This window comes from Pongo abelii, chromosome 9 (genome assembly GCF_028885655.2).
Source record: "Pongo abelii isolate AG06213 chromosome 9, NHGRI_mPonAbe1-v2.0_pri, whole genome shotgun sequence".
Taxonomy (NCBI): domain Eukaryota; kingdom Metazoa; phylum Chordata; class Mammalia; order Primates; family Hominidae; genus Pongo; species Pongo abelii.
The window spans coordinates 11,406,453-11,421,144 of record NC_071994.2 but is presented as its reverse complement, the minus strand read 5'-3'; the positions used below and the strand labels follow the sequence as shown (position 1 = coordinate 11,421,144).

Here is a 14,692-nt window from a genome sequence, read left to right as displayed (position 1 = left end):
GAGGAGCATCACTGGAGATAGAGGCATAGTTTATAACAATAAAATAAACAATTTATCAGGATTCCCAAAACTAGCATGGAAAAGATCCTCCAATGTGCTATATATAAATGAATAAATAAGCCCAAGGAAATAAATTCCTATAGGAGCTGAACACTGCCTTTCTCCTGTATTTATATTTCATATAATTTAAATTTATGTGAGTTCCTCATGTGATTTAACCTGAAGCATAATATCAATTAACAAAAGATAGTAATGGCATCACATTTCAATTTGCTTTAAAAAGCAAAACATGGTAATAGGGATTTGCATTTATTCATCATTTTAATCTAAATTCAGTACAAAGGAGAAAAACCCTGACTTTCTGTTCCTTTCATGGAAAAATTATAAAGCAGTTTACTTTTGTGTCTCTCAAATTTCACTTCCTAGAAATAACAACACTGTTTAACTGATTTATTTTAGCTTATTTAGAGAACATGTACATGCCAAAGTCCAATGTAAATTTCATGAGTCACTTGAGGACAAACATATTTAGAGAGTAAACCTTTAAACGGAGTTTATTGTCAACAGCTAGAAGTATCTCTGTGAAATAATGATCTCTATGACTACAAAATAACACCTACCTCCTGATCACAAAAGAACTGAGGAAGCTGTTTCCACTACGGCTCTATTGCATTGGTGAGTCCGGGCCCATGGATGAGAAATTGAATGCGAGGATCAATACAAGCTTAATTTGAATTAATAAAAGGAAATATTTTCTCCCTTTGAACTTACCTCTGTAAAGCCATTGTGCCTCCTCTTGGGGGTCACGTGTTCACAATCAATGGCCTTTGAGGAGCTCTTGAGTCAAGTTGGAGGCCTTGGGAGATTTCAGATCCTTCATCTGGTTTTTATTCTTCCCTCTCTCATGGTATTAATCCCTCATATACTGCTGGAGAACTTCGCTGCAGCCATTCCTGGTCATCGTTGCTGGGTCCACATCCTGGACAATAATACTGGATCTGATAATGAAACTGGAATCCTCAGTGAAGATGCCCTCCTGAGAATCTCCATCCCACTAGACTCAAACCAGAGGCCAGAGAAGTGTCGTCGCTTCGTCCATCCCCAGTGGCAGCTTCTTCACCTGAATGGGACTATCCACAGCACAAGTGAGGCAGACACAGAACCCTGTGTGGATGGGTGGGTGTATGACCAAAGCTACTTCCCGTCGACCATTGTGACTAAGGTAAAGGGTCCTGTTAACCTGTTCTGGATACACAATCTAGGTGTTTAGAAGAACATAAACATGCTTTAAGCCTCTAGTTATGGTGTAGATACTGTAGTCAGCGCTCAGCCACTCTTTTGGCAAATAGTGATTGCGGTTTTTTTGTTTTTGTTTTTGTTTTTTTGTTTTTTTTGTTTTTTTTTTTTGAGATGGAGTTTGACTCTTGTTGCCCAGGCTGGAGTGCAATGGTGAGATCTCAGCTCACTGCAACCTCCACCTCCGAGGTTCAAGCAATTCTCCTGCCTCAGCCTCTGAAGTAGCTGAGATTACAGACATGCACCACGACACTCAGCTAATTTTTTTTTCTTTGTATTTTTTAGTAGAGACAGGGTTTCACCATGTTGGCCAGACAGGTCTCAAACTCCTGACCTCAGGTGAGCCACCCGCCTTGGCCTCCCAAAGTGCTAGGATTGCAGATGTGAGCCACCGCACCTGGCTACTTATTTTTTAATTGCCAGGCACTTACATTGAATTCGAGGCAATGAACTCAACCAACTAGATATAAATACAGCTATCACAAAACTAGTTTGAAGAGAAGACTCATGATTAGAAAAATAGTCTTCCTGGTCACTTGTTCTCAGCCTAAGTTACAAATTGGGAACATCTGTTATTTTAAAAATCTGCCTGCTTTGGCTACATGTTACAGAAGCAAATCAGAGTGGATTTCATACTAGCATCAATGGTTAAAAAAATCTCCTTAACTGTGTTTAATGTGTGGCAAAAATTGAGAACTACTGAGGTATGCGGTGCTGAATGAATATAAAGACAGACATCAACAAAACCTGGAAGGTTTTGGGTGAGGATTTCCAGAGAAATCCATGCTTAAGCCAAGACTTGAATGGTATAGGGAAGAAAATGTAGTAAAAAGAGGCTAGAGAGTATGTCCACTGAAAGCTATTGCAGCCAGTGAACAATGAGAAGTCAAAAGCTGCTGTGAAGCAATGCTGTATTGGCTTCCTTCTCTTCCAGTGGGACCTGGTATGTGATTATCAGTCACTGAAATCAGTGGTTCAGTTCCTACTTCTGACTGGAATGCTGGTGGGAGGCATCATAGGTGGCCATTTCTCAGACAGGTGAGTGTCTCCAGATCAGGGTTATCATTACTCTGTAGTGTTTTTATCAGCTTACAATTAATTCTTTCACAAAGAAGTGTTATTGAGTTACAATATGCAATTTACACTGTTGGTGCTGCTTTTTTCCCCAGAGAGCTAGATACAGAAATGAATTACAGTGAGTTTAGTGAGTGCCATTTTGTTGCCACAGAGATCTCTGTACAGCATCTCTGTATAGGATACTGAATACACAAATATCAAGATAGAGAATTCAGCCTCCTTGAAAATACAAATATATGAAATGGTGTGTAGACATTGGCTAGGGATATTGTGTTAAGTCCCTCCTGGACTCTGTAAGCTAAATGCTCGTGGATTCCCAGCCTGGTTGTCATTATCATAATTACCCCACTGTAATGAGCAGGTGTATTAGTCTGTTCTCATGCTGCCAGTAAAGACATACCTGAGACTGAGTAATTTATAAAGGAAAGAGGTTTAATTGACTCACAGTTCCACATGACTTGGGAGGCCTCACAATTTTGGTGGAAGGCGAATGAGGAGCAAATTCATGTCTTGAATGGTAGCAGGCAAGAAAGCGTGTGCAGGGGAACTCCCCTTTATAAAACCATCAGATCTCATGAGACTTATTCACTACCAGGAGAACATCAAGGGAAAAACTAGCCCCCATGATTCAATTACCTACCACTGGCTCCCTCCCATGACACATGGGGATTATTACAACTCAACGTGAGATTTGGTTGGGGACACAGCGCCAAACCATAACAATATGAATTTTAAAATAATAGTTTTTAGTTCTGTGAAGAATCTCAGTGGTAGTTTAATAGGAATAGCATTCAATCTATAAATTGCTTTGGGCATGTATTAGTCCACTCTCACCCTGCTGTGAAGAACTGCCTGAGGCTGGGTAATTTATAAAGAAAAGAGGTTTAATTGGCTCACAGTTCAGCATGGCTGGGGAGACCTCAGGAAACTTACAATCATGGTGGAAGGGGAAGTAAACACATTCTTCTTCACATGGTGACAGGAAAGAGAAGTGGAGGGTGAAGGGGGTAAAAGCCCCTTATAAAACGATCAGATTTCATGAGAACTCACTCAGTATCACGAAACCAGCATGGAGGTAATGCCTTCATGATTCAATTACCTCTCACCAGGTCTCTCTCGTAACACATGGGGATTATGGGAGCTACAATTCAAGATGAGATTTGGGTGGGGACACAGCCAACTCATATCAGGGCAGTATAGCCATTTTTATAACATGGACTCTTTCTACCTATGAGCATGGAATGCTTTTCCATTTTTGTGTGTGTCATCTTTGATTTTTTTTTTGAACAGTGTTTTTTAATTCTCCTTGTAGAGATCTTTCACCTCCCTAGTTAGCTGTATTCCTAGGTATTTTATTCTTTTGTGGCAATTGTGAATGGGATTGCACTCCTTATTTGGCTCTCAGCTTGACTGCTATTGGTGTATAAGAATGTTAGCGATTTTTGTAAATTTATTTGAGTTCATTGTAGATTCTGGATATTAGCCCTTTGTCAGATGAGTAGGTTGCAAACATTTTCTCCCATTCTGTAGATTGCCTTTTCACTCTGATGGTGGTTTCTTTTGCTGTGCAGAAGCTCTTTAGTTTAATTAGATCCCATTTGTCAATTTTGGCTTTTGTTGCCATTGCTTGTGATGTTTTAGACATGAAGTCCTTGCCCATGCCTATGTCCTGAATGGTATTGCCTAGGTTTTCTTCTGGGGTTTTTATGGTTTTAGGTCTAACATGTAAGTCTTTAATCCATCTTGAATTAATTTTTGTATAAGGTGTAAGGAAGAGATCCAGTTTCAGCTTTCTACATATGGCTAGCCAGTTTTCCCAGCACCATTTATTAAATAGGGAATCCTTTCCCCATTGCTTGTTTTTGTCAGGTTTGTCAAAGACCAGATAGTTGTAGATATGCAGCATTATTTCTGAGGGCTCTGTTCTGTTCTGTTCCATTGTTCTCTATCTCTGTTTTGGTACCAGTACCATGCTGTTTTGGTTACTGTAGCCTTGTAGTATAGTTTGAAGTCAGGTGGCAAGAAAAGAACAAACAACCCCATCAAAAAGTGGGTGAAGGATATGAACAGACATTTCTCAAAAGAAGACATTTATGCAGCCAAAAAACATATGAAAAAATACTCATCATCACTGGCCATCAGAGAAATGCAAATCAAAACCACAATGAGATACCATCTCACACCAGTTAGAATGGTGATCATGAAAAAGTCAGGAAACAACAGGTGCTGGACAGGATGTGGAGAAATAGGAACACTTTTACACTGTTGGTGGGACTGTAAACTAGTTCAACCCATGTGGAAGCTGGTGTGGCAATTCCTCAGGGATCTAGAACTAGAAATACCATTTGACCCAGCCATCCCATTACTGGGTATATACCCAAAGGATTATAAATCATGCTGCTCTAAGGACACATGTACACGTTTTTTTATTGTGGCACTATTCACAATAGCAAAGACTTGGAACCAACCCAAATGTGCAACAATGATCGACTGGATTAAGAAAATGTGGCACATATACACCATGGAATACTATGCAGCCATATAAAAGGATGAGTTCATGTCCTTTGTAGGGACATGGATGAAGCTGGAAACTATCATTCTCAGCAAACTATCGCAAGGACAAAAAACCAAACACCGCATGTTCTCACTCATAGGTGGGAATTGAACAATGAGAACACATGGACACAGGAAGGGGAACATCACACACTGGGGACTGTTGTGGGGTGGGGGGAGGGGGGAGGGATAGCCTTAGGAGATATACCTAATGCTAAATGATGAGTTAATGGGTGCAGCACACCAACATGGCACATGTATACATATGTAACAAACCTGCACGTTGTGCACATGTACCCTAAAACTTAAAGTATAAAGTATAATAAAAAAAAAGAACGTTAGCAATTTTTGCATGTTGATATTCTATCCTGAGACTTGCTGAAGTTCTTTATCAGCTTAAAAAGCTTTTGAGCTGAGACTATGGGGTTTTATAGATACAGTATCATATCATCTGCAAACAGGGATAGTTTGACTTCCTCTCTTCCTATTTGGATGCTCTTTATATCTTACTCTTGCCTGATTGCCCTAGTTAGAACTTCCAATACTGTGCTGAATTGGAGTGGTGCCTTGTGCCAGTTTACAAGACAAATGCTTTGAACTTTTGCTTATTTAATAAGATGTTGGTTGTGGGTTTGTCATACATGGCTCTTGTTCTTTTGAGGCATGATCCTTCAATAACTACTTTATTGAGAGTTTTTAACATGAAAGGTTGTTGAATTTTATCAAAAGCATTTTCATTTATTTAGATAATTGTGTGGTTTTTGTCTTTAGTTGAGTTTATGTGATAAATCACATATATTTATTTACAAATATAGAACCAACCTTGCATCCCAGGGATAAAGCATATTTGATCATGGTGGATAATTTTTCTGATATGCTGCTGGATTTGGTTTGCCAGTATTTTGTTGAGGATTTTTGCATTGATATTCACCAAAGATATTGGCCTGAAGTTTTTGTGTGTTTTTGTTGTTATTGTTGTTTTGTAATCTCTGCCAGGTTTTGGTATCAGGATGATGCTGGCCTAATAGAATGAGTTAGGGAGGAGTCCCTCTTCCTTAATTTTTTGGAATAGTTTCAGCAGGAATGTTGCTAGATCTTCTTTGTACTTCTAGTAGAATTCAGCTGTGATTCTGTTTGGTCCTGGGTGCTTTTTTAATTTATTATTTATTTATTTGTTTATTTATTATTATTTTGGTTGATAGGCTTGTTGGGTGTTTTTCTGAGGTGATTATATTTGATTCCTCTTTCTATCTTTATCCTTTGTTTATTGGCTCTCCTAATAAGCTTTATAGTTTTACTTGCTTTCATTATGGTAACTGCCGTCTCTCTACTTCAAGATATAAGACTCCCTGGAGAATGTTTTTGGCTGTTTCTGTGGTGGTAATTCCTTCAGTTTTTGCTTGTCTGTGAAAGGTTTTATAGTTCTTTCATTTCTGAAGCATAGAAGAATTTTTCTGGTTATAATATTCTTTTCTGGCAGTTTTTTCTTTCAGGACTTTGGATATATTATCTAATTTTCTCCTGCCCTCCAAGGTTTCCACTCAGAAATTTGCTGTTAGTCTAATAGTAATTCCTTTATATGTGACTCAATGCTTTCTTCTTACTGCTTTTAGTATTTTTTCTTTATCTTTGCTTTTTTGAAAATTTGACTATAATGTGCCTGCTAGGGGACATGTTTGAGTTGACTCTATTTGGCATTCTTTGAGCTTCTTGTACCAGGATATCCATCCTCATCCCAAGACTTGGGAAATGTTCAGCTATCATATCATAAAATATCATAAAATATATTTTCTAACCTTTTCCCTTCTCTTCTGGAATTCTCATAACGCAAATATTTATTCACTTACTGGTGTTTATACATTCTGTAGGTTTTCTTCATTCTTTGTAATTCTTTTTTCTTTCATCTGCCTCTATTATTTTTAGCAAACTGTCTTTAAGCTCAGAAATTACTTCTGCTTGTTCCAGTCTATGGTTGAAGCCATCAGTTGCATTTTTTTTTACTTCATTCATTGAATATGCAACTGTAGGATTTCTCTTTGGTTGTTTTTTATATCTATGTCTTTGTTAAATTTTTCATTCAATAATGTATCATTTTTGTAATTATATTGAATTGCCTATCTATAGTTTCTTGTGTCTCACTGAGTTTCTTTAATATTGTTATTTTGAATTCATTTTCTGGCATTTTGTATAGTTCTCTGTAATTGGGGCCGGTTACAGGAAAATTATTGTGGTCCTTTAAATGTGTCAAATTTCTTTCCTTTGTAATGTTTGATTTGTCTCTACATTGATTTCTTTGGATTGAGTGGAAAGGTTGCCTCTTACAACTTTATGAAGAGATTTCATAAGGAAAGACTTATTTGTATGAATGGGTCTTGTACTGTCAGTTTTATGGGGTATGTTAGGCTTTGGTTCTAGGCAGGCACAGTAGTATTGTTTCTGTGTAGTTTCTCCAGCTTTAACCTAGGCTAGTGACATGTGCTAGTGTCTTAGCGGCATAGGCTGCAAGAGTTGGTTATGGTAGTGGTAAGGCTTTGCTGGGGGTCAGCTTGCCAGGCTGTTTCTCAGGTCTGGGGTGCATGCATGCATGTGGTGGTTTGGCCAAGTTAAGCCAAGTTAGACTTATGGAGCTATTATTCTGGCTGGGAGCACATGCATAAGGTTGCTCTGCCAGGCTGATGGCAAGCCTGCCAGTAGTCCCCCACGGGGCTGTTTCTCAGACCTGGGACACAGATACACAGTTTCTTGCCTGGCTTCAAGGTGTATTTGCCAAAAGTGGGCCATTGGGCTCTTTCTTAGGCTTGGAATCTGTTTGCATGACTTCTCAGCTTACCTGGGTGTATGTCTTCTAGAGGGAGGCCTAGAACTGCTTCTCAGGGCTGGAATGTATGCACAAATCTGCTCAGCCAGCCTGAGGTCATGCCTGCCTGCTTGGCTGACCTTGGGTGTGTCTGCTGGGGGTGACCCACATGGCTGTTCCTGTGGTCTGAGACATGAGCTTATGGCTGCTGTCTTGGCTGCTTACCAGCCTTGGAGCTAGCTGGCCAGGGGTGGCCTGCAGAGCTATTTCTTGGGCCCAGAACATAGGTACACAAAGCTCAGCTGGCCTGGGGCATGTTGCTGGGCATGGCCCAAAGGGTGTTTCTGGCCCAAGACATCAGCTCATAGCTGCACCAATGGTTACTCATCAGCCTGGGGGCTTCATGTCCAAGGATGTCCTGCAGGGCTGTTTTCTCAGACCCAGGACATGGGCACACAGCTACTCAGCCAGCCTGGAGGTCTGACTGCCAGGGAAGGTTTCAGTTGTTCTGACATCCTGATTGCAGATGCAGGGCCATTGGGCATACCAAGGGCTTGTCTGCAGGGGGTGGGGCATCATGGAGCTGTTCTCAGGTTCTAGAAAGAGGTGCATAGGAGCAGGCTTTACTGGCTGGAATGCTGTTAGTTGCATAGAGTTTCAGGGCCTTTCCCCCTTGGGGAAGGGCATGCAGCAGTTTAGCTGGCTCAACAGTGGGTTCACCCTGGGCAGAATTGCCAGATTGTTTTTCCAGATGAAAATGAGGGTGGTGGGATTGGTTTCTCTGCTTTGTAGGACCAGAGTCACCACTGATCCTAAGCCCAGGCTCTGCACTGCTGGGGTTGTGGTGTTCAGTCACTGATGTGGGCTTCATGGAATGAAGATAGAGTTCCAGTGCTGGAGAGGCACAGTAGCTACTGGCCCCCAGGGCAGGATGCACTCCAGAGGTGGCTCTGGTCTCAAGATGGTGCCATGCTGCAACAGCTTGACTCATGAGGGATAGGCATGACCTGGGGAATACATACTTTGTGCCCCTAATCTGGGCAATGCAGTTGGGTAAATTTTCAGCAGCTCTCTTTTGGACTCAGGACTTGTGCAGACTATGAAATTATCCTGTTGTAAGAACTGTTGCTGTTTGTGGTGGCAATGGAGACTGGTGGGTTCTTCTGCTACAGAGGCTGGGCACCTCCATGCTGCCCTCTTGGACTTCCAATCACCACAGGTGTGTCTCCACCCCCTCGCTGCATTCCAGTGCTCTCCCTTCCACACTCTAGTGAAATCTTACGTGTTTATTTGTTGTCTTAGTTTTTTTCTCATTGGTGTGTGGGTTGGGGGGAGTGAGTGTCAGGAGTCTCTATTTAGCTATCTTGCTGATATCACTCCTCTAGATACTATTTAAATATATTTAGAGTTCCATTTCAAATGTAGAACAGTTCCCAACCGAAAACTTTGTTTGTTAATATTACTGGGCATATACAATAAGCACACCCCATTTACTCCAAGTTGTTTCCTTTAAGACCCGTCTTTACAAACACCCTGTAAAATGCCAAATTTCCTTTCCCTTTTTGGCTTCACCTTCTCTCTCCCTTCTCTCTTCTTTCTACATATTTTTTTCCTCTGAGAAGTTTCTGTACTTTGTCTGGGTTGTGGCTCTCTTACATTTTGTTCTAGATGGAACACAGAGGCCCATAAACCCAGGTCAACAATGGGAGTCCAAGTTTCTTTATGAGAGCCTTTTAGGCAACCCAACAGAAACTTTGATGCATTGCTCCACTGATGTATCTTATACATAAGTTTCGCCTTGGCCTGCATGGTCTTAGAGACCCAAATACATATTTAGCTCCCTTGTATTTCATATACTATGTAGACACTCTACTATGCTGGATACATATGTCAGTATAGTAGATACTTATTACATATTACAATTTCCAAAACTGTAGCTTCTTTTATACAGTATCTGTTGGTATCAGATCCCTTCTTATATTAAATGATGAAGTTTTGATTTTGATATTGTTAGTGTATATTATAAACAGGGAGGGTAACTTCTGAGGATATTTCTGTGTCAATTTAGCTCTTGATCTTTCAGGATTTAAAGTACACAAAACAATTTGTTAAAATATTATCAAATTTTAGAGTGAGCTTTCATTTTCTTAAGTTTTTACCATAAATTATTATTGCTGTCATAATCTAACATGACTCTCTGTTTCTCAGGTTTGGGCGAAGATTGATTCTCAGATGGTGTTTCCTCCAGCTTGCCATCACTGACACCTGTGCTGCCTTCGCTCCCACCTTTCCTGTTTACTGTGTACTACGCTTCTTGGCAGGTTTTTCTTCTATGATCATTATATCAAATAATTCTTTGCTCAGTAAGTCAATAATTGTGATCTTCTCTATTTTATGAGCCCTGAATTTGACCTTGAAATTTCATCTCTATTTGACCTTAAATGCTATATGGGTTTTCTTTCAGTTACTGAGTGGATAAGGCCCAACTCTAAAGCCCTGGTAGTAATATTGTCATCTGGTGCCCTTAGTATTGGACAGATAATACTGGGAGGCTTGGCTTATGTCTTCCGAGATTGGCAAACCCTGCACGTGGTGGTGTCTGTACCTTTCTTTGTCTTCTTTCTTCTTTCAAGGTAGGAGCTTTCTCTCTCACTTTGTCTTATGGGGTCCTGGGATGAAAATGAATACTGAACAAGAACATATTGATTTTTGTATTCCCACTTCTGGACCTAGACCCACGTTCTCATCTATTCACCCTGTGCAGCTTGAGAAACAATGGTACCTAGCAATGGCTCTTCTGCCTCAGAGTTCTGACATAAAATTGGAAAAACATTTATTGTAGATATAGAATGATTACATCTTTTTTTTACCAAACATATAGATTCAGATGTTTCAAAAAGAATATCTTTGATTCATTTTTGCCTTGAAATAAATCAAGTTTGGTGATATGTATAATGCTTTTCACTTTTATAGGTGAAATTGGAAGAAACCACAAGTGTATTCATATAACTCTTTGACAATAGTGCAGGACCATTTCACCAGTACTAAAAGTTGGTCAGACTGAGTGATTTATAACATGTCTTCAGCACTTCCTCCTCCATTAGATAATTTTAACAAACATTTATTTGTGGCTAATTTCATCTCTACATTTGAAACCAATCTAGGGAAGCATCAGATTCAGTTAGAAATTACTGGAATATTGAGATATTACTATATATTTAACACAGTGAGATGAATTCCAATAGAGAGTAGAGTATAATCCATGTCAGACTCTTCCATTATCTTATTTCATCTTCATAACAACCCAGTAAGGAATATGGCACTGCTGTTTTTGTTTTATTGATGAGGAAACTGAAGCAGATGTAAATGAGTGACTCACTTGCATAGTAAGTTACCAGGATAGCTGGTAGTGGCAGAAATACTTCCAACCTTTGAGCAGCTTTCACTTTACATAAGTTGAAGACTCATTTTTCTTAAACAATACATATCATGAACATAAATTTGCTAGAACTCATGCCAAACTTTGGAAAGAACTTATGCATGTAGGGACCCTAAAGCTTAAGCTTCACAGATTTCTTTGAAAATTTTCCTGTGATTACAAAGCTTCCAGAGGAATGATCAGACAGCAGCATTCGTGGTTCACAAAAATCCACTGTACTGCAGCCACCGCTGCTGGTACCCAGGCAAACAGGGTCTGGAGTGGACCTCTAGCAAACTCCAACAGACCTGCAGCTGAGGGTCCTGTCTGTTAGAAGGAAAACTAACAAACAGAAAGGACTTCCACACCAAAAACCCATCTGTACATCACCATCATCAAGGACCAAACGTAGATAAAACCACAAAGATGGGGAAAAACAGAGCAGAAAAACTGGAAACTCTAAAAAAGCAGAGCACCTCTCCTCATCCAAAGGAACGCAGCTCCTCACAAGCAATGGAACAAACCTGGATGGAGAATGACTTTGATGAGTTGAGAGAAGAAGGCTTCAGACAATCAAACTAATCTGAGCTACAGGAGGAAATTCAAAACAAAGGCAAAGAAGTTGAAAACCTTGAAAAAATTTTAGATGAATGTATAACTAGAATAACCAATACAGGGAAGTGCTTAAAGGAGCTGATGGAGCTGAAAGCCAAGGCTCGAGAACTACGTGAAGAATGCAGAAGCCTCAGGAGCTGATGTGATCAACTGGAAGAAAGGGTATCAGTGATGGAAGATGAATGAAATGAAGCAAGAAGGGAAGTTTGAGAAAAAAGAATTAAAAGAAACAAACAAAGCCTCTAAGAAATATGAGACTATGTGAAAACACCAAATCTACATTTGATTGGTGTACCTCAAAGTGATGGGCAGAATGGAACCAAGTTGGAAAACACTCTGCAGCATATTATCGAGGAGAACTTCCCCAATCTAGCAAGGCAGGCCAACATTCAGATTCAGGAAATACAGAGAATGCCACAAAGATACTCCTCGAGAAGAGCAACTCCAAGACACATAATTGTCAGATTTACCAAAGTTGAAATGAAGGAAAAAATGTTAAGGGCAGCCAGAGAGAAAGGTCGAGTTACCCACAAAGGGAAGCCCATCAGACTAACAGCAGATCTCTCGGCAGAAACTCTACAAGCCAGAAGAGAGTGGGAGCCAATATTCAACATTCTTAAAGAAAAGAATTTTCAACCCAGAATTGCATATCCAGCCAAACTAAGCTTCATAAGTGAAGGAGAAATAAAATATTTTACAGACAAGCAGATGCTGAGAGATTTTGTCACCACCAGGCCTGCCCTAAAAGAGCTCCTGAAGGAAGCACTAAACATGGAAAGGAACAACCGGTACCAGCCACTGCAAAATCATGCCAAATTCTAAAGACCATCGAGGCTAGGAAGAAACTGCATCAACTAACAAGCAAAATAACCAACTAACATCATAATGACAGGATCAAATTCACACATAACAATATTAACTTTAAATGTAAATGGACTAAATGCACCACTTAAAAGACACAGACTGGCAAACTGGGTAAAGAGTCAAGACCCATCAGTGAGCTGTATTCAGGAAACACATCTCACCTGCAGAGCCACACATAGGCTCAAAATAAAAGGATGGAGGAAGATCTACCAAGCAAATGGAAAACAAAAAAAGGCAGGGGTTGCAATCCTAGTCTCTGATAAAACAGACTTTAAACCAACAAAGATCAAAAGAGACAAAGAAGGCCATTACATAATGGTAAAGGGATCAATTCAACAAGAAGAGCTAACTGTCCTAAATATATATGCACCCAATACAGGAGCACCCAGATTCATAAAGCAAGTCCTGAGTGACCTACAAACAGACTTAGACTCCCACACAATAACAATGAGAGACTTTAACACCCCACTGTCAACATTAGACAGATCAACAAGACAGAAAGTTAACAAGGATACCCAGGAATTGAACTCAGCTCTGCATCAAGCAGACCTAATAGACATCTACAGAACTCTCCACCCCAAATCAACAGAATATACCTTCTTTTCAGCACCATACCACACCTATTCCAAAACTGACCACATAGTTGGAGGTAAAGCTCTCCTCAGCAAATGTAAAAGAACAGAAATTATAACTAACTGTATCTCAGACCACAGTGCAATCAAACTAGAACTCAGGACTAAGAAACTGACTCAAAACCGCTCAACTACATGGAAACTCAACAACCTGCTCCTGAATGACTACTGGGTACATAACGAAATGAAGGCAGAGATAAAGATGTTCTTTGAAACCAACGAGAACAAAGACAAAACATACCAGAATCTCTGGGACACATTCAAAGCAGTGTGTAGAGGGAAATTTATAGCACTAAATGCCCACAAGAGAAAGCAGGAAAGATCCAAAATTGGCACCCTAACATCACAATTAAAAGAACTAGAAAAGCAAGAGCAAACACATTCAAAAGCTAGCAGAAGGCAAGAAATAACTAAAATCAGAGCAGAACTGAAGGAAATAGAGACACAAAAAACCCTTCAAAAAATTAATGAATCCAGGAGCTGGTTTTTTGAAAGGATCAACAAAATTGATAGACTGCTAGCAAGACTAATAAAGAAGAAAAGAGAGAAGAATCAAATAGACGCAATAAAAATGATAAAGGGGATATCACCACCGATCCCACAGAAATACAAACTACCATCAGAGAATACTACAAACACCTCTATGCAAATAAACTAGAAAATCTAGAAGAAATGGATAAATTCCTCGACACATACCCCCTCCGAAGACTAAACCAGGAAGAAGTTGACTCTCTGAATAGACCAATAACAGGCTCTGAAATTGTGGCAATAATCAATAGCTTACCAACCAAAAAGAGTCCAGGACCAGATGGATTCACAGCCGAATTCTATCAGAGGTACAAGGAGGAATTGGTACCATTCCTTCTGAAACTATTCCAATCAATAGAAAAAGAGGGAATCCTCCCTAACTCATTTTATGAGGCCAGCATCATCCTGATACCAAAGCCGGGCAGAGACACAACCAAAAAAGAGAATTTTAGACCAATATCCTTGATGAACATTGTTGCAAAAATCCTCAATAAACTACTGGCAAACTGAATCCAGCAGCACATCAAAAAGCTTATCCACCATGATCAAGTGGGCTTCATCCCTGGGATGCAAGGCTGGTTCAATATATGCAAATCAATAAATGTAATCCAGCATATAAACAGAACCAAAGACAAAAACCACATGATTATCTCAATACATGCAGAAAAGGCCTTTGACAAAATTCAACAGCCCTTCATGCTAAAAACTCTCAATAAATTAGGTATTGATGGGATGTATCTCAAAATAATAAGAGCTATCTAGGACAAACCCACAGTCAATATCATACTGAACAGGCAAAAACTGGAAGCATTCCCTTTGAAAACTGGCACAAGACAGGGATGCCCTCTCTCATCACTCCTATTCAACATAGTGTTGGAAGTTCTGGCCAGGGCAATCAGGCAGGAGAAGGAA

The 14,692-nt window shown here is 39.8% G+C and overlaps 1 protein-coding gene across 1 annotated transcript in view; it reads left to right on the top strand.

Moving 5' to 3' along the window:
• The first annotated feature begins 556 nt into the window (after positions 1–556).
• Positions 557–14,692, top strand: part of SLC22A10 (solute carrier family 22 member 10) — a 31,959-nt gene continuing 17,823 nt past the window's right edge. Inside the window, exons 1-4 of the mRNA XM_024255628.2 lie at positions 557–1,222; positions 2,231–2,334; positions 9,932–10,086; positions 10,188–10,356. Coding sequence (XP_024111396.1) covers positions 821–1,222; positions 2,231–2,334; positions 9,932–10,086; positions 10,188–10,356 — 830 coding nt within the window. The 5' untranslated portion in view covers positions 557–820. The remainder of the gene's footprint in view (positions 1,223–2,230; positions 2,335–9,931; positions 10,087–10,187; positions 10,357–14,692) is intronic.